Raw genomic sequence first — 20538 nt, 5'->3', positions numbered from 1 at the left:
CCTCCCTCCTCACCAATGATTGTCCCATTGCCTGGCTCCCCCTCCCTCCTCACCAGTGATTGTCCCATTGCCTGGCACCTCCTCCCTCCTCACCAGTGATTGTCCCCATTACCTGGCACCCCCTCCCTCCTCACCAATGATTGTCCCATTGCCTGGCACCCCTCCCTCCTCCCCACTGATTTTTGGAGCTGCTCACGGCCTTCTGAGCTTGGTTGAGGTGCCAGAACATCATCCCCCAGTTGTTCATGCTCTTCCCCTGAACACCAAAGTTATTTTCTATTTACTTTGGAACAATTAGGTGTTGACTTCTCTACCTACAGTGTCACTCCACCTTTGAGGCCCCTGACTATGTTTCATTCGGTCTTTGTAACCCCAGTTCTCAGCATGGGCACTTAATGCATGTTTGAATAGAACTCAATTAGTGAATTATTAAGTACCTGTCATGTGCAGCCCATGTGCTGAGTGCTGGGCTGCCTTTTCTGCCCTGGCCAGACCATGTCTAGAGCGCTGTGCTTAGTGCTGTGACCTCATCTGAGGGATCCTTAGAAGCTCTCTCCTGAGACTCTGGAAAAATCACAGGAGACCATATCTGAGAAGTCCTTGGCAGACCTGGAAGTGCAGTGAGCGCCCACTGGTGCCATTGTGGTGGTTGTGGCTGTTGTTGCTGTGGTCACTGTTGTGGTGGTTGTTGCTGCTGCTATCTCTGAGAGTATTGCCTCCCTCCATGTGTTACAGTGAAAACAGGATTTTTTCTCCTCCCAGAAGATGCTCTCGCCTCTACTGCCTTTTCTTCCATTCTCCTCCCTCCCTCCTTCCTTCTCTTATCCCATTGAATTCTCAAAACTTTGTCCAGGACATTTTCCATGAATACACCCATTGGTGGCTACCCACACCACCCCCCACCTCAGAGAGCACCTCTCTAATTCACTCAGGACAAGGTTTCTTAACTTTGCGGGGGGAAGATGGACCCCTCGGCAGTGTGTTGAAACTTATGAACCCCTTTTCAGAATCATGTTTTCAATGCATATAATAAAATACATAAGATTCTAAAGGAAATCATTTACATAGAAATTTTATTTAAAAAAAAACTAAGTTCGTAAAACCCAGGAAAAGAGTCCCTAAATCAAGATTATATATCAATAACTATACCCTAGGTGCCTCTTTTTGCAAATAAGGAAACCTAGGCCCAGAGAAATCGGGTGATTTGACGAGAATTGCACAATTAGTAAGTGCCTGAGATGAAATTTGAACCAGGTCTTTCTAACTTCAAATGTTAAACCCTCTCTGCTATACCATGAGGCCTCTCCTGTATTGTTGTTGTGGGGGTTTTTTTGCCAGGGGGTATTGTGAGGCAATTGGGGTGAAGCAGCTTACCCAGCTAGTGACAACTGGTGTCCGGTGTCTGAGGCTGAATTTGAACTTGGGTCCCCCTGAGTCCAGGGCCAGTGCTCTATCTACTACACCACTTAGTGGCCCCTGTATTATGGTTGGATTATAGCTCACAATGGTTCCATTGGAAGTGCCATGAATTCAGGGACCTGTCTCTTCTAACATCTACTGCCATGCTATGCCCACAGTAGGCGCTTAACAAATGGGTACTAAGTGAAGGAATACTAGCCCCTTGCTGAGAGAGCGGTCTCCCTGGAAGGGCACAATTCTCATCTGAAAGTCCTGAATTTGAAAACAAAGGCTTACCTTGGGCCACTCCCCAAAGGGCTAAGTGAGGTGGTTTACCAGCAGAGTATCAGAGACAGAAAAATACCTGAGAACATAAACTCAGAGATCCCAGGGCTGAACAGGACCTCACAAGGAAGCTGGGCCCAGTCCCACATTTTACAGATGAGGAAACAAGCATGAGGAAATGAAGCTATTTACCCAGGATCGCACAAGAGACACAATGCCACAGGCAGGATTTTAATACCGGACCTTTGATTACAAAGCCACTGGACCAGAAAATCTCCTGCTGGCTTCCATTTCCAGCCAAGAGAAGTCCCAGCTGAAGTGTAAGAATTCAAAAATGGGGGAAGGTAGGCCCCTGAGGACTCTCAAACCATCACACCCGGTCACTTTGTTGACTGGGTCATACCTTACCCCTTCCCTGTGTTTTCTTACAATGTGTCACGTTTCATCCATGGACTTGTTTAGGTCAGGTTCTACATTTTGGCGCTGATAGCATTGGCACTTACCCTAAGCACACTGGCTGCCCACGCACCTACATAGGATTATAGAATAATAATACATTGATGCAGTTATAAAAAAAATACATGACAGTTATTTTAAAAATAACATTTTAAGACCCGCCTCAGGCCAGGGGAATATGGGGAGGAATGGCTTCTCCTGTTACAAGCAGTCACCTGACCACCCCTCCTCCCACCCCCTTGCCTACATTTCAGTCGTGCTGCCTTCCCTGCTGGGCTAACAGTTCTCTTACTCACAGCCTGTAGACTCCCTGCTGTGATGTAGGGTTCTTTATTTGTCAGTGACAGGGGATCTTAAGTCAGGAGGATAATTTAATGCATTTAATGCAAAAGTACTTGGACTAGTTCTGTCCAAAGGCAGTTTAATTAAGGGAATGAAATGCAATAATGATAATAACCCAGAGAATAAATATTCATTGATTTCCTGTGGTGAGAGGTAGATAAGGAATATTTGTACCATCGGGGAATTGGATGGAAAGAGAACTTGGGAGAGAGAGGTCTTCCTAATGTTTGTTTGTTTGTTTGTTTCTGAGCCTATTAGATCCCAGGCTTACATTATTACCTTTTTTCAGGTTTATGGCCTTTAAGGTTTAAGTGATAGCTGGAATTTTTAAAAGGATGAAGGGGGATGGGAGCAAACATTAAACACTTACTAAATACCAAAAACTGTTAAGTGCATTACAATTATTAACTCATTTGATCCCCACAATAACCTTAGGAAGTAGTTGCTATTATTATATCGATTTTACAGATGAGGAAACTCAGGCAGAGATTAAGAGAGTAAGTCACATAGCTAGTAAGTATCTGAGGCTAGATTTGAATTCAGGTTTTTCCTGACTCCAGTCATAGCATTCTATCCCATGTGCCACCCAGCTGCTAAGCACAATACCCTCAAAATATTATTGTAGAGAGCGCCTGAACAGGTTTTGGCATAGCTAAAATGAATCCTTTGTCCCTTAAAAAGATTTTTTTTTTTCCATTTTGTATCCCTGGGACCTACCATAGTGCCTGGAACAGAGTAGGTGCTTTAATAAATGCTTTTTGAGTGTTTGCTTAATTGATTGGGATTAAGTTTGTGTGGTTTGGGTTATCATTATTTATAATAATTGATATTTATGTAACACTTTATACTTATACTATATAGATATGACCATGTTTGGGCTTCTCAATAACCTTCTATCTTAGGAGTTGGGCAACATGAACAAACTATGAACATCTCACTAAAGCCCAGATTTCTTACCAGATATTTTGTGATTTTCACTCATTCATCCATTCAACAAAATGACAAGTGTTTCTTTAGCACCTACTATGTGTTAGGCTCAAAGACAAAAATGAAACCATTTCAGATTTGGAAAAGTCTCTGCGACCATCAAATCCAGCCCATACCTGAACAAGAATTCTTTCTCTTTCCATTTTCTTTTTTTATTATGAATTTAACAGTCATCAACAAACACGTATTTCATTATTCTAAAAGAAAAGAGGATCTTATATGAAATTGTATAGTTCTATTATTTAGAGTTTGTGATTATGTTTAATGTATTTAAATTTGGCATGTTAGTAACAATATTGTCCAAGTTTTGTGTTGTGCGTGTGTGTCCCTTTCGGGATAAGAACCCCTTCTCCAAGACTATTAACAAGTAGTCACCCAACTTTGGCTGGAAGAACATTAAGGGGATCTCACTGTCCTCTAACAGCTTATATTTGGCAGGGAGGAGGGGGGAAGAGGAGGGAATCCCAATGTACACAGATCAGTCCCTAAAAAGTGTGACCAAAGTAAGTTCTGCTGCTATGTTTGTTTATTCTCTCTTATTTCAGGCTACACTCTTATGCATCCATCCCTGACAAGGCCTTACTTACTGTCGGAGCCCCCTCTTCACACTGACATCATTCATTATGAAAACATCCCTAAATTCGAGTTGGTGAGGCAGAATATTCTAAGGTAAGGACAAGCGGATGGTCCTGAAGTTTTCCAGATAAAGCATTTTCTCAGAAAAAAGACCCAGATGTGTCATATACATGAATGTTATTAATGTCCACAGCAAGTAAATAATAGAAAAGAAAATGACCCCAGAGGTCATCAGATCTCTAATAGGTGAGCAACCTGGGTTCCTGAGAACCAATGGGAAAATACAACAGGTGTCATCTCCCTCTCCAGAGAGAGCCATTGGACTTCCAATGCAGCAGGGGGCAAGCACTGTCCAGCATGGCCAATGCACCAGCCCACTTTGCTTAAATGAAGCCCACTTTTGCTGCTACAAGGGAGGGTTCTATGAGTGGGTGTGTGGGCTTGAGAAATGGGGTTGATATTTTCACATCATTAATAGAACTTAAAAATAAACAACTTGCATTGTTATAATGAAAATGTAGCAGAGTAATTGCTATCTGTTCCTCCTGAGATGTGGCCAAGAGTTTGGGAATCCAAATATTTCTTCGTTTACTATTACGTAGCAAGTGTATTGGAGGAAGATGAGCAAGAAAAGGAAGTTTCTGTTAAGCAAATCCTTTATTCGCATTCACTCCCGCTGTTAAATCAGATAGACATCATCACAAAAAGTCCTGCCCCCAGGAAAATGAGTGGGGACAATGCTGCTAGGGGTGGGCTTAAGTTGGTGTCAGATTGAGTATCATTGGGTCTTAGAAAAAAAAACATTTTTGTCATAGTTCAGTTGTTTCTGACTCTTTGTAACCCCATTTGGGGTTTTCTTACAAAAAGACTAAAATGGTTTGCCATCTCCTTCTCCAGCTCATTTTACAGTTGAGGAAAGTGAGGTAAACAGGGTGAAGTGACTTGCCCAAAGTCACAGAGCTATTGTGTCCTAGGTCAGATTGAGCTCAGGAAGATGAGTTTTCATGATTCCCAGCCCAGTGTTCTAGCCACTGCACCACCTGGCTGCCCCAGAAATCACCAGAGTGATACTCTGTGCATAACCACATACCATCTTCCCTCCTTCATTGGATCATATGATCTAGACTTTGAGCTTCCCCAAAGGGGAAGGGGACCTTCTTGGTCAGCCAATCTAACCCCCTTATTTTAGAGACCTAAAGAGCTTGCCTGGGGTCACATAGGTAGCAATGAAGAGCAGATCAGAGGCAGTGCACAGGGCCAGACACAGAAAGATGCCTCTCTGAACTGACTGCCTGGAACTCACTGACCAATTATTAATTCCTACTGGGGGAAATGGAGAATGAGGAAAATGGTATTTTCCATGCAAAACAAATAGGAAGGCCGCCTTTACTGAATTTCAACAGCCCATTATCTCCTTCCTAAGTGAGGATCCCCAGTGTCTTAAAAACATCGAGAGGGGGTTGTTGACTCACAGCTTCCTCCCTTTCTTTAATTAAATGCTTAATTTTATCTTTTGCCTGAAGTACTTAATTCTATTTGCCCATGTAGCCTCCCTCTAGGCAGCCAGATTATTACAGTCCCTGTGAACTCATCACTGTCTTGGCATATAAACAAACTTCGAGAAACTGGAAAAGAAGCCTATAATGTCAGCTACGCCTGGAAGATGGTGAGTGTGTGTGGTGTGGGGAGTGGGGAAGGAGACATGCTGCCTGTGAGTCAGGGACCAGGCTTTGGCAGGGCCCGTGATGGGGTCTGAAGTCAGTTGAGCTGCTGCCACTTCCTATTTTCAAGTCTTTTAATAGACTATCACATTTGTTGGCATAGGTCTCCATCTGTGTTGTCTCTATATAATCTCCTTGTGGGCAGGAGCTGTTTCTCTTTTGTCTTTGTATCTCTAACACTTAACACAGTGTCTGGTATATAGTAGGTGCTTAATAAATGCATGATGAATGGTTGTTGAATAAGGATGGTTTCATTTTTTATGGCTCTATATGTATCCCCAGTACCAATAGTAAGTGTTTAATAAATGATTGATGAATGATGTATAATACCCAGTTATTATGTAAGTCATAACTGATAGACATAGCTTGGTGCTTCTGGACAGAATGATGGTCTTGGAACCAGAAAGACCTGGGTCTGAGTCAAGCTCTGCCTCAAACACTAAAAGCCCCATGACTTTTAACCCCCATTTGCCCTCTGGCAATTCCCTAGGACTTAAACTATTCTTATAGATGGGCTACAATGTGGATTGCTGAAGGTAGTTTCCATGCTGTAACTCCTTCATGTATTTGAGTAATAATAACTGATATTATTATAGACTTTATAGTTTTTAAAGTGTTTTACACACATTAACCACAGAGCATAGTGTCACAGTGAATGGATATGGGGTAATTGATTGAACTACATCAACCCTGTGAGTTAATTAGCATGGCATTGTGATTCCCATTCTCTAGCTGAGCAGAATGAGACCCAGAGACATTCAGTGATGGGCCTAGGACCACGCAGTGCGTAGGTGTCTGAAGCCAGATTTGAAGTCAGGAAAAGGAGGCTTCCTGACTCCAGACTAGGTGCCCTGCCCACCTCACCACCTGGCTGCCCCCAATTCAGTATTATGATAAATGAATTAGGTATTCCATTGTAAAGGGGGAAAGGGGTGCTGTCCCACTTAGTGAATGTGACTCCTACATTCTCCCCACTCCTTTTGGCTCCACAGACAAACTCTGCTTTCATCCCTTCTAAGGCGAGGACCAATTGTCCCATTTGACAGATGAAACTGAAGTGAAAGGTTAAGAAGGAAACCAATGAGTAGCTTCTAGGAAAGAAAAAAATAAGAAATTCTCTCTACCCAGTAGCAAGAAAAAATGCACTTTGAGCTGTCTTAAATTGTGAACAAATCTGAACATTTAAATGGAGCTCAGGAAAAGGAGATATTGCTACATGAGAATTCAGGCAGATTTAGCTTAGATCAGGAATAATTGACTAAGAGCCTGTGCCAGAAAACGTAGCAGGTCCTGCTGGGTTATGGGAGGCATTTAAACAAGGTAACATTAAGATGGATGGATGGATGGATAGATAGAGAGATAGAGAGATGATAGATAGATATATTATACATATATGGGTATTATATCTCTATATATGTATATACATATAAAAACTCATACATATTATATGGGTATATGTTATATATACATACATAATACACACATATATGAACTCATATATTATATGTATATATGCATATATACATATATAAACTCATATATTGTGTATACACACATATATAAATTCATGTTATGTTACGTGTGTGTATGCATGTGTGTATAAAACCTGTGAGATTAAGTTCACAGTTTGAAAAGCTTTAAGCCATCATGTAACTAAAGTCTCTCTGAATGTACTGGAAAAAGCTGGGATGGTGTGTCCTCGAGATGGCTTTGCTATCTGGAGCCTTGCTAGTTAGAATTCTAATCTTAATTCTAATTACACTGGTATGATTTCCTCCCGGACACCCAGCAAATGGGAAAACTAGCAAAGTAAGGAGACTGTCCAATCACGGCCACCCTCCTGATGATGTCACAAAACTTTGTTGCAATGTTACCTGTGAAACTGGTTAACAAACCTACTTTTTGTTACTAGGTGGCTTAGTGAATGGATTACTGGAGTCGGGAACATATGAGTTCAAACCCAGTTTTAGACACTCAGTTGTTATGTGACCCCGGTCACCTAACCTCTGCCTGCCTCAGTCTCCTCATATGGAAGATGGGGATAATAACAGCACCTCCTTTCCAAGCTGTTTCAAGGATAAAATGAAATAGTGTTTATAAAGTGCTATGTAAGTGGTAGCAGGTGCTGTTCTATTGAAGGTTAATATCTGATGTTAACACAGCATTTTAAGGTTTTCAAAGTGTTTATCCAAGATTATAAGACCAAATATCTAGTGCCAGAGGAGACCTCAGAGGCCATCTAATCCAACCCTATCATTGCATAGATGGGGAAACTGAGGCAATGAGAGGTAGAGTGACTTGGGGCCTGGGTCCCACAGGTAACACATTTCAGAGGTGGGATTTGAACCCAGGTCCTTTGAATGCAGATCCAGCACTGCCTGGATGCGTGGCCTCCTTGGATCTCCTCCACAAGCCCAGGAGGGGGAGGCCCCTTTTGTAGACGGGACAGTGAGGTCTGGAGAAAGCAGGAAAGTTGCATTGAGTTGTGATGGCCTTCCCACCATAACTGTCCCTGAATCTTGAGGCTGGGAGGAATCTGAGAGTCCATCCAATCTGCCTATCTGCATAAGACACGCTCCTACAATCTGCCAGAAGTCATTCAGGAGTCCCTCAAGGGGAATCCTGGTGTAAGGGAAAGCCTGGCTAAAGACAGTGGCTAGGCCCATGGTTGAGCCCCAGCTCTGCCCTTCCTTAACTAGCTGTGAGACCTTGGCTGAATTTATCCCTCTAGGCCTTAGTTTTCTTAGCTGTAAAATGAAGAAGCTAGGAGAGATGAGCTCCACAGCTTCTTACAGATTGACAAAAAACAAAACCATACTTGTATTTAGAAGTCATCCCCCACCCTCACCCCACCCCCGCCCTCAGGAAAGAGGAGAAGCAAAGATTTAGAGCTAGAGGGACACGAGAGACCTCCATTCTACTGCTCCATTATCACTACAGATGAGCAGACTGAGGGCCAGTCAGAGAGGTTTAGCAGCTTGCCACAGACCCCACAGGCAGTAACAGAAGATTTGGGATTCACACCTTGGTCCTCTGGTTTCAAATCCACCCTCTTTATACTGTCTAACATGATAGTTTTGCTCAATTTGTTTTCAGTTATTGTAATTAATTCATTATATTTTGTAGATGAGGCCCAGCTTTGAGCAGTTGCCAAGGTATTGTGATGCCCCTGTAGGACTTCCTTGTTTTTATAGATCATGAGATTGAGACCCAGAAGGAGCCTTAGAGACGTCCATTTTGGAATTAAATTGGATTGAACCACACGTCTGATTTTAAACCAGAACCATTCATTCTCTCTCCTCACTCCCTCAACCCCTTCCCCACTTGTGTCCTCAGAGTGTGTTCCCTACCCATTCCCACTCCCACACAAAGTGTGAGCAAGCTGAGAGAGGGCAAGGCCCGAGTGCTTAGGTCCAGTGCTTTTCATTGTGCTGGGAAAGGATGATCTTTATCCCAGTCAAAGGTGTGTTGGGTGGGGAAGAGTGGAGATGGGGAGAAACACACCAGGGACAAACTCTGGCCAAAGCTTCCCAGTGGTTTCACACCCCCCACCCAATCTTCCCCCAAATGTATTCCCAAAGCAAACTGACTTTTTCCAATTCTACCCCAGTGGTGGCCTCTTTTCCTGTGGAAAATCAAGAATGGACCATGATACTGTGCCCTTAACATTCTCCTAGAAGAACTATGTTCTAGGGGCCTTCTCCCTTCGTCATATAAATAACCACAGCAACAACAACAATAATATGCATCTGATATGTTAGAGGACTTTGAAATTTGTGAAATATTTTACAGTCTTTCATGCATTTGATCCCAACAGCCCCGTAGTAGTAGCAGTAGTAGTAACAATCGCTCACATTTCTATAACACTTTAAGGTCTGCAAAGTATTTTCTACATATTACCTCGGTCAGTCCTCATAACAACTTTGGGACACTGGTGTTATTATTAACCCATTTTGCAGAAGAGGAAACTGTGGTTCGGTGAGGTTGTGCATGACCCAGGGTCATACAGCTGCCAATATCTGAGGCAGGTTATGAATTCTGGATGTCCTGATCCCAGGACCCCGCCCTCCTCATCACTCCCAGTTTTAGGTATACTCTCACCTTGGGCCTTCCCAACCACCCTGTGAGGCAGGTGTTACTATCATTCCTATTATACAGATGAGAAAACCTGGGCACAACGAAGTTCAATGGTTTGCTCCGCTAGTAAATGGGGATATCCGACGTGGGTCTCCTGGCCTTCAGGACCAGGCTCTGTCCAGGATGCAGACACTTCCCCCTGTGACTTCTCCCACCCCTTCCCGCAGGCAAGGAGAGCGAAGGAGATGAGGGCGCGTCGGCTTGCGCCTGCCATGCAGCGGCAGGCACTGATCTGTGTCTTTGGCCTTGCTTTCAGGTGCAGGACACCTCCTTCATTCTGTGCATTGTTGTGATCCAGCCCGAGGTGCCCGTCCGGCAGCTGAAGAACCTGAACACGGTACCCAGCAGCAAGCTGCTCTACCATCGGCTGGACCTGCTGGGCCAGCCCAGCGCCTGCCTGCACTTCAAGCAGCTCTCCACCCTCGGTGAAGCCGCGCGGCCGCTCCTTCTGCTCCTTCCCGCACACTGTCCTTGAAGTGTACTGTGAGGGGAGCTCAGTGCTGACATTCCTTGTTCCATGCCTGGCTCCCCCGCAGAGAGGCTCAGGAAGTGTTTATCAGTTAGATCAGATCATTAGAGTCACAAAGGGACTTCAGAGGCTGTCTAAAGGAGCGCCTTCTCGTGGCGGCATGCAGTCCTTTCAGCCACGTCTGACTCTTCGTGACCCCACTTGGGGTTTTCTTGGCAAAGACACTGGATGGGTTTGTCATTTCCTCCTTCAGCTCATTTTGCAGATGAGGAAACTGAGGCAAACAAGGTGAAGTGACTTGCCCAGAGTCATGCTATAGTTAGTGTCTGAGGCTGGATTTGAACTCTGATCTTCTTCTGAACCACCCCACTGCCACTCCTTATCTTAGAGATGAACTGAGGGCCAGAGAGATGGGATGACTTTGTAAAATTTTACATAGGGAATAAAACTGTCTAGTCCAATCTCATTTTACAGATAAGGAAACTGAGGCTTAAGGAGGCAAAGTGGTTTGTGCATTGTCACACAAAGCAATAAGATCATTCAATCATATTCTAATAGATTTAGAGGTCATCAAATTCAACTCCTTCATATTTCAGGGAAGGAAACTGAGGCTCGTGGAGCTCAAGTGTCTTAGATCAGGTCTCACAGGGAATCAAGTCATGGTTTAACCACCCAAGACAAGAGTTCTTCCAAGGTTGCGATCCATCTCCCACTTCTGATATTTTTCATAGGCTCTCTCCCTTCCTAGCCCCACCTCTTAGAATGCCAAGCTCCTTTTGCATCCCAGCTCATGAATGTTTTCTAGTCCCCTAGTCATGTGCCCTCTTCTTCTCAAAGTATCCTGTACCATGTGTGTGCTAATCTGTTTGCATGCAGCAGACCTCCCCTTATTCCAGAGAATGCACATTTCCCTTGTTTTTCTATCCCTAGAGCCACACTCAATACATTGCATGTAGTAGGCGAGCAATAAACACTTAAGTCTTCTACCACAGTCTTCTTCAGGTGCCATGTCTGGGAGTGGTGGTGCCCCTGGGTTCTCCCACCCCATGCTGGCAAAGCATGAGCTCGGACTGGTTCTCTCGTGGGAAGGCTCTGAGTCAGGTCCAGTAAGAGGTGGCCATGAAGGCCCACGGCTAGAGGAGCTGCTTCCTGAGTGCACAAAGTCCCATCACTAGTTGGCCAAGAGGGTGATCCATCTCCTACACACGGTGGCTCTGAAAGACCATTGGCCAATATGCGATCTACATGGGTGGAGACTAATGAAATCCCAGGGGTAGAATCCCTGATCCTGGAAGGCTGAAAACAGAAAGAAAGAAGCTGATCTTGCAGGAGCCAGAGGCAACGCTGCACAGTCAGTTAGTCAGTCAATCACTGTCCATTTATTAAACATTCCAAACAGATGCTTATCTGCATTAATAAAGGATGTTTCCCCACCAGGCTCTTTACTGAGCACCTGGGAGATAAAGAAAGACTAAAGCCCCTCAGAGGTTTACGCTCTACCAGAGGAGACAGCACATTCATAGATGAATAAATAAGGAATATTTTTTAATGCACAGTGATTGAGGAAGAGAATGGAATAAGCTTTTATTAGGTTCCTACTATGTGCTGGGCACTTTGTTAGGCTTTTTTTTTTTGCTTTTTGGAGGAGGGAAGGCAGGGCAATTGGGGTTAAGTGACTTGCCCAGGGTCATATGGCTAGTAAGTGTTAAGTGTCTGAGGTCAAATTTGAACTCAGGTCCACCTGACTTCAGGGTCCATGCTCCATTCATTGTGCCACCTAGCCCCCCGTTAGGCACTTTTACAAATATTATTGCATTAGACAAGGGAGGAGGAAGACTTCAGAACTGAGTGGTTGGAGAAGGTGGCAGTCTTCTCTAAGCCTCTCAGCCTTGAACTGACCCCTGAATGGATCTAGGGACTAAAAAAGGCAAAGGTGGAAGAGAAAACTGCCCCATTGGGGAAGACAGGAAGTACTACTTAAGGTGGTTTTCAAAGGGCAGGTTAGAATTTGACAAGCTGTTAGCTATGGAGAGCAGATTCTGGGAGGAGAGAACTGTATGGGCAAAAACATCAAGGCAGAGAAATGAGGTGTGGGAAGATTATTTTGGGCCTGTTCAGTAGACCAGCCTGGTATGTAGGATTCTGAAAGGGGGTATGGTAGGAGATAATACTCAAATACAATAGAAAATAGGTTGAGTGACTCTGGACTCTTCAGGATTTGAATAATAATTCAGTGAATTTTAATTATTTTTCATGTGGGTGTCTTCCAGAAAGCCCCACAGTTATGCTGTCTGCAGGTAGTTTTTCTTCCCCCTATGAGCATCTGAGCCAACCAGAGACCAAGCGCATGGTAGAACATTACACCGCCTACCTGAGTGACAACACCCGCCTCATCGCTAACCCTGGGCTAAAAGTAAGCACTTGTCTACGGATTATTTAGGAATGCACATCCCTGGGGGTGGCCTCAAAACCTGAGGCAGTGATCTTGCAGTGTGGGAACTCTGGGCTCAGGCCATGCCCCTCAGCTGGAGGGATGATGGCAAACAGCATATGACTTGGCCACAGCTGATCAGTGGAGACCCTTCTGATGGATTAGGAAGCCCTGCGGACTAGCTAAAGAATCCTTTTCAGGCTTCAGATACACCATAGGTTTTCAAGAGAAGAGAAGGGGGGAGAGTTGAATGTGAAACAGAGGGCAGTAAAGTCTTTGGAGGCCCTCATTTTCCCAGGGGAAAGATGTGAGGCATCCCTGCTGTCTGTGATTAGGGAAAGATGATCCAAGATCTCAAAAAATCAAAGATGAGATTTTTTTTTAATGAGATGAGATGTAGATTTTTCCTTCTCTTTAATGGCCCAGTCCTAGACAGGACAAACTTTTGGCTATGCTTATATTGCCTGAAATATATTTTATCTGTAATCAGTCTTTGTTTCCTTCAAGTTTGGCTGTGCCCATCTGGTGTGAGATGGCTTTAAAGAAGTAATTGGGTTTGGATTCTCTGTGCTGGGTCTTTGGGAAACCCTGCCAGCAGCTTACTATCTTCTTTTTTTTAAAAAAAAATGTGAGTCTTAAAGGATCCCTGCTATGTCCCCCATCCCCCCGCTTTGTCTCACAGTTCTCTGTCAGAAATGAAGTAATGGCTACCAGTCACGTCACAGATGAATGGATGACACAAATGGAAATGAGTAGCCTGAATACTTACATTGTCCGCCGTTACATAGCAACGCCCAATGGAGTCCTCAGAATTTATCCTGGCTCACTCATGGACAAAGCATTTGATCCCACTAGGAGACAATGGTAAGTTTCAGGGGGTTCCATGATCAGAGGGTCCCCCCCCGCCCAATTCTTGAGAGACATTAGACAGACACAAAATAAAACACCCTGAGTGATTTACCTTAAAGGAAGAGACTGATGGCAGTAAAAAAATATTTTGAATAGATGTTTTTAATGTATCATTAATGGAAGCTTTAGTATTTCCCTCTGTGGGTGAAGTTACTTTGCCTTATCTCTTCACAAACAATTCCAGGCTACAAATGTCAACATTTATTTTCCACAATATATTTCAATTCAGACCATATTTTTAAAGTTCTTCCTTTATATTTTTATTCATGATAGCCCAATTGTTTTGATATTTTTGTGGCTACTTCTCTATAATGGATCCAGATGAAATTCATAGTATCCAGTCTGTACAACAGATATATCACTAGGGCTACGTAGCTGAATTTAACAGAACCCAGTCTATACAGCTGAAATTAATAGATCTGTCAAAACAGATGAATTTAACAGAACCCAGTCTGTGTAGCTGAAATGAGCAAAACTAACAAATTAGTTAAAATTAACAGAACCCAGTTATCATAGATGAAATTAATAGAAATCAGTCTCTGAAACTGAAATAAACAGATCTGTCAAAATATATAAAATTAACCGAGCCCATTTATTATAGATGAGATCAATAAAAATTAATCTCTGTAGCTGAAATGAACAGATTTGTATAAATAGCTGAAATTGACAGAATTCAGTTACTGTAGCTGGATTAACAGAGCCAAGTTATCATAGCTAGAATTAACAGAACTCAGTCTGTGTAGATGAACCTAACAGAACCCGGCTTTATAGCTGAAATTAAGAGGACTCAGCCTCTAGCTGAAATGTACAGAATTGTCAGCAGAGTTGAAATGAATAGAGTTCAGTCTTTTTAGCTAAAATTAATAGAACTCTGTCTGTATAAAGTAACAGAACCATCACTATATCTGCAATTAACAGAACTCACTTTGCATATCTTGAATTAGCAAATCTCAGTTCCCATTACTTAGCATCCTCAAGCGACCATTCTGGCCATGACACAGGTTAAGATTGCTTCCTGAAAACTCAAAAATACCTTATTCCATTTGGGCATTGTTCTGATAGGTATGACTTTTAAATGAAGAAGTTTATCCAGGGAGGCTGCAGGGAGATTTTCTAGCAGACAAATAGGTCTGATAAACTCTTTTGGGAATTGGTCTTTCCTAGCCTCTCATCCTTTTTCTGTAGGTGAAAAAAAATGCTTTTTTTTCCCTCCTAGTCATTCCTTTTCCCCTCTTTACCTGACCTCCTTCTATCTGTAAATGAGCAACTTCAACTGTAACTTACAGTTTTCTCTACCTTTCAGAGAAGTATGGGTCTCAGACTGCCTTTTGTTTTAAAAGATGGAACGTCAGAGCCTCCTGACCTATAGGGAAGGGCAGAAGTCAGAATGTGGGACAATCAAAGGGTCTGACAAAATTTTTAAACACGACCCAATAACCTTCATGTACCCTAGGGTACCATAAGTGAGATTTATAACACAGCATAAGTAGGGACAAGAATTCCACTCTGAAAACATAAGAATTTCCATGAAATACGAAGAGCTTTCTTTACTGAGGCGATTTTTATACCAAAAACATTTGTATTCTATGTGTGTATGTCTGTGTGTGTGTGTGTTTTATAGACAGTGGGCAGTGCTTGCTGTTTTTCCATAGACTTAGAAACTGTTGAAATCAAAAGTTTGTATATAAAAAAAGAAAAGAAAAAAAAGGGGGGGCAACCAGGTAGCACAGCGAGTAAGAGCACCGGCTCCAGTGTCAGGATGACCTGGGGATCGAATCCTGGGCTCAGACACTTAGCACCCACACAGAAACACCTGGCCATGTAACCTTGAACAAGTTACTTAACCCCAATTGCTTAGGGGCAGCCAGGTGGCTCAGCAAGTAAGAGCACTGGCTCCAGTGTTGGGATGACCTGGGGATCAAATCTGGGCTCAGATACTTAGCACCACACCCAGAAATAACTGTCCTTGTAACCTTGAGCAAGTTAGTTAACCCTGATTGCTTTAAAAAAAAAAGTTTGTATTTTTGAGCCCTTAATGATGTGTTTACTAAATCAAAAATACTTTAAACATGAGTTTATGATCTTTGCAAGCAGGTTGGTGTAGCTTGTTTCAAATAAGACCTTTGTTACATAGCTCCTGTGTGACTTTGTAAAAATCATATAACTTCCTTGGGCTTCAGTGTCCTCATCTGTAAAATGAGGACTTGAGCTAAATGATTTCAGCAGGCCTCTCCAGCTTCTTTTATCCCATGAAGTCAAAATTAGCATTTCATATGTCTAATAACACATTTTTATTTACAGAATATTTATTGCATGCCTTTGATCATCTGGGAGCCCTTGTTAGAAGTATGTTTCAAAATTCCAATATTTTGGAGAGCATGAACATTCTCTTGGTTTCCCTTAGGTATCTGCATGCAGTGGCTAACCCTGGGCTGATTTCTTTGACTGGTCCATACTTGGATGTTGGAGGAGCGGGCTACGTGGTTACAATCAGTCACACTGTTCATTCTTCCAGGTAACCCTTTCATTTATGGGGCATTTTTCAGTCTGCCAAAAAGATTCTTTGGGAATGAATGAGGGCATTTTATTTAGATACAAGGAATCAGTGAAAACCATGAGTAGAAGCAGTAACCTTAAGCTGGAGTCGGCCACAGATATGGGGAATCATGAAGGGATAGGGTTCAACACAGGAAATCAGAAGGCATGGGACAGACATGAGTTTGGGGCCATAAGATCCCTGCTTTGCCAATTACTACTGGTGTGACCCTGTCAAAGTCATTTTCCCCTGAGTTCCTCATCTATAAAATGAGGAAATTGAGTTGAGAAAATTTTAACCTCTTTTGGAAAGGAAGGGGGAAGGAAGGAAAGAAAGAAAAGAAGGAAGGAAGATTAATTCTATTGAAATAAAAATGTAATTTTTCCACTCAACTTCATGGACCCCCTGAAATCCATCCCCACTCCCACTGGGGTCTATACCCTTTAGGTTAATAAACTCTAGACCAGATGAACCCAATGTCCCTTCTACTTCTAAATCCATAATCCTTTGAATGGGCAATTTCTAAAGGAAATGGAATTATTTAGTGGAGAGAAAAAAAGAGTGTCCTCATGCCTGTCTCATTGGAACTTTCCCGAATCCTTGGGTGGTTGAAGGAGCGCTGGAATTGGTGGTATACAATGACCTGGCTTCTCATTTCAGCTTTGTCACTTGTTTTTTAGGTTTGAGATCTTGAGCAAATCACTGAAACTTTCTGAGTCTTAGTTTCCTCATCTGTAAAATGGGATGTTAATGAGGGAATAAGTGCTTAATAAATGTTTATTAAGTTAAAGCATTTATTAATCACCTATTATGTTCCAGACACTGGGAAGGAAACTATTCCTGATCTCAAGAATCTTATATTCTATCAGGGGAGACACCCCTGAATAGATAAGTATAGAAAAAATAAATACAAGGTGGCTTTGAAGAGGAGATGTCAGTGGTAGTGGGGGAATCTGGAAAGACTTCTTGTAGAAGGTAAATCTCAAGTTGTTCCTTGAAAGAAGAGAGGGATTTAAGGAGAGAGGTCATTCTAGGTGTGGAAGACAGCCAGTGCAAAGGCATGGAGGAGGAGGGTCTTGTCTGAGGAACAGAGAGGCTAGTTCAGTTGGATTGTCAGATCTGTAAGGGGAGTCATGTCCATCGAGATTGGGAAGAGAGATGGGAACGGGCTGTGAAGGACTTTAAACATCCAACAGAAGAGCTTGTGTTTCAACATGAAGGCAATAATGAATGACTGGAGTGTATCAAATAGGGGAGTGACCTAGTCAGGCTTGTAAATAATAACAATGATGAAAATAATAATAGTTTCACATTTATGGGCACTTTAAGGTTTGCAAAATACTTGACACTAGCTCTGTGACCTTGGGCAAGTCACTTAACCCCAATTGCCTTGTCTTTCTCCTCCCCCCCAAAAAAAACCCAAAAGAAATACTTTGCTCATTTTATTCTCTCAACACCCCTGGGGATTTGGTACCATTGTGATTTCCTTTTTCCAGATGAGGAAACTGAGGCAAACAGAAGTTAAGTGACTTGCCCAGAGTCACACAGCATCAGAGCCAGGATTCCAGCTCGGGTCTTCTTAACATCGGGTCCAACACCATGCGGCCTCAGAGAAAAGTGCTTTTGGTAGAAAGGTATAGAATGAACTGGGTGAAGGAGAGAGTATAGGAAGGAAGACTAAGCAGAAGGCCTTTGGAGTGGGGAGGCTTTGGATGCATCTGGTGGCTGGGTGAGAAGAAAAGAGGAGTCAGATAGCAGAAACAAGATGGCGCCACTTACTGTTTGTATTGAGTGAGGGAGAGTCCAGAGTCGAGGATGGCTCTGAATTCCAGAGTGTAAAGCCCTGTGCTGAGTGCTGAGCATACATAGAAAGGCAGTCGCTGCCCTCGGGGAGCTTACCGCCTGATGGGGGAGATAACACGCTAGTACAAAGGTGGTTATCCCTGTTCGACATATGAAGAAACTAAGCCTGAGAGACTGGTCCCTTGCCTGTGGTCACATGGCTGGTCAGTGTCTGGGACTTAATCTGAGCCCACATCTCCTCTCCCCTCTGCTATTCCAGCTCTCCTGGTTTCCAAATGCAGGTTTGGGGTGTTTCCCATTGGATACATAAGCTTTGTGAAAATTCCTCAAGATTACTGACAAATTGGGTTTTGAGCTTATAGAATATAAACAAAAGCTATCCCTGCAGACACAAACACAGAGGGCATTTTGGGCAGAGATCTAAGGATGAGCAGGTGGGGAAGACCAGCTATTCTAATCCTTAACTATATGGATAGCTATGCCACGCCCCTTCACCTCCGGCACCTGGAAAGCCCCCTCAGCTGAACAGCTCCATGATGCTCCCTTCAGTTCTGCACAGGAACGCTCAGCACCAATGCCTGCAACTTATTCCTGTGAGACCATGGACAAGGGTCTGGGTCCCTCTGTGCCCCTGACTCGTCCTTTGTAAAATGAGGGGCTAGCAAGTCCCTTCTCCCTGCCAGCTGAGGCCGCTGCATCTTCTCTGACTGGCCTCTGGGCCTGGCAGGCTCCCTCCTCATTCCTGGCTCCTGGCTTCCTTCAAAGCTTAGCTCACATCCTATCTTCTGCAAAGGAGCCTGGGCCAGTTCTCACTGCAAATGCCTTTGCTCTGAGACCAGCTCCAGCTTACCCTGTCTGGATCCTGTTGGTACAGTGTGTTTGACTGTTGTCACTGCCATTAGACTGTGAGCCCTGGAAGACAATGTCTGGTCCTGCCTTTCTTTGTACAGTACCTGGCACACAGTCATCACTTAAGCAGTGTTGGCTGATTTGATTTTTATTGACAGGCAGAGTTCTTATTGAAGAGTAGAGAGCTAGATATAGAAATAGATAGAAATATGATGGACAAATAAAAGAAAGGGATGGAGAGGAAGAAATGAAGCATTTATTAGGTACCTAATGTATACTGGGTCCTGTGCTGAGCACTTTATAAATATTAGCTCATTTGATCCATACAATAGCCCAGGGCAAGAGGGGCTGTTGTTATCACCATTTTACAGTAGGAAGTGGAGGCAGTCGGTGGTGGAGTGACTTGTCCAAAATCACACAGCTAGGAGGTATCTGAGGTCAGATTTCAATTCAGTTCTTCCAGAACACAGCCTCAGTGCTCTAGCCACCTCGCCATCTAGCCGGGGGCGGGGGTGGGGGGGAAGAGGAAGGGGAAGAGAGACAGAGAGAGTGAGAGAGAGAGAGAGAGAGAGAGAGAGAGAGAGAGAATGATTTATAAACTAACTACTATGTGCTAGGGTCCCTGCTAAATGCTGGGAATTAAAATAAAAATCAAACATCCCCTCTTCTCAAGGCATTTAAATTCTAATGGAAGAAGAGGACACATAAAGGGGAGCTGGAGAGCTTGGGGAGGGGGGAGAGGAAGGGAAGGGAACAAGTGGCTTCACCCAGGTGTTGAAATGAAATCAGGTGCTGATTTCTCCATGAGTCACAGAAGCTATTTGCTTCTTAGAGCTTATAGAGCTCCCTTATTTCCTTTTTTTTTTTTTAAATCAGACTCATGATTTCATTAGTGTAGGTATTTTCTGGCAAGAAATTCTCTTTTCTAAAACAAATAATCAGTTTCTCTATAATTTATATTCTTTTTTTAATATAATAAAATAAACTCATTTTATTCCACAGTCAGATGGCAATTTTTAAATATTTGATATTTGCTATTCTTGATATTACATCTTCTTTGCCGTTGTTGCTGTTGTTGTTATTGATCAGTTGCTTTAGTCGTGTCCAATTTTTTAGTCCCACATTTAGGGTTTGCATGGCAAAGATACTGGAATGGTTTGCCATGTCCTTGATTTTCCTTCATTCCTTGCTCATTTTACAAATAAGGAACTTTTTTTTCTTTTTTTAATGCTTTATTAACTTCTGATTTACATCATTTGTTTCCACCAGATTTTGAGTTGCAAATTTTCTCTCCGTTTTTCCCCCACCCATCCCACCAAAACAGCAGTCCCACAGGATATCCCCACCTCCAATCTTCTCTCTCCCGTATTTTCTCCCATACCCATTTCGACTTTTCCAGTGGATCTCTATGCCTTAGTGCCTGTATATCTTATTTCTTAATTACATGTAAGATGGCATTAATAATAGTATATATATATATATATATATACACACATACACATACACACACACACACACATATATATTAATATTTGATTTTAAAACTTTCAATTCCAGATTCATTCCCTTCCCCCCCTGCCACCCACCCCCACTGGGGAGACAAGCAGTTCAGTATAGGTTGTACATGTGCGGCTAATGC

General features: G+C 43.0%; 1 protein-coding gene across 1 annotated transcript in view; it reads left to right on the top strand.

Moving 5' to 3' along the window:
• Positions 1–20538, top strand: part of LOC138164897 (VWFA and cache domain-containing protein 1) — a 244300-nt gene that overhangs the window by 189111 nt on the left and 34651 nt on the right. The window contains exons 11-16 of the mRNA XM_069092844.1: positions 4014–4137; positions 5593–5710; positions 10159–10327; positions 12642–12784; positions 13485–13666; positions 16116–16226. Of these exons, the coding sequence (XP_068948945.1) occupies positions 4014–4137; positions 5593–5710; positions 10159–10327; positions 12642–12784; positions 13485–13666; positions 16116–16226 (847 nt within the window). The remainder of the gene's footprint in view (positions 1–4013; positions 4138–5592; positions 5711–10158; positions 10328–12641; positions 12785–13484; positions 13667–16115; positions 16227–20538) is intronic.

This window comes from Petaurus breviceps, unplaced genomic scaffold (genome assembly GCF_028583685.1).
Source record: "Petaurus breviceps papuanus isolate PSGF00001 unplaced genomic scaffold, PetGlider_PUasm1.0 207, whole genome shotgun sequence".
Classification (NCBI taxonomy): Eukaryota; Metazoa; Chordata; class Mammalia; order Diprotodontia; family Petauridae; genus Petaurus; species Petaurus breviceps.
The sequence above is the reverse complement of the archived record's forward strand: the minus strand, read 5'-3'. Positions and strand labels throughout refer to the sequence as shown.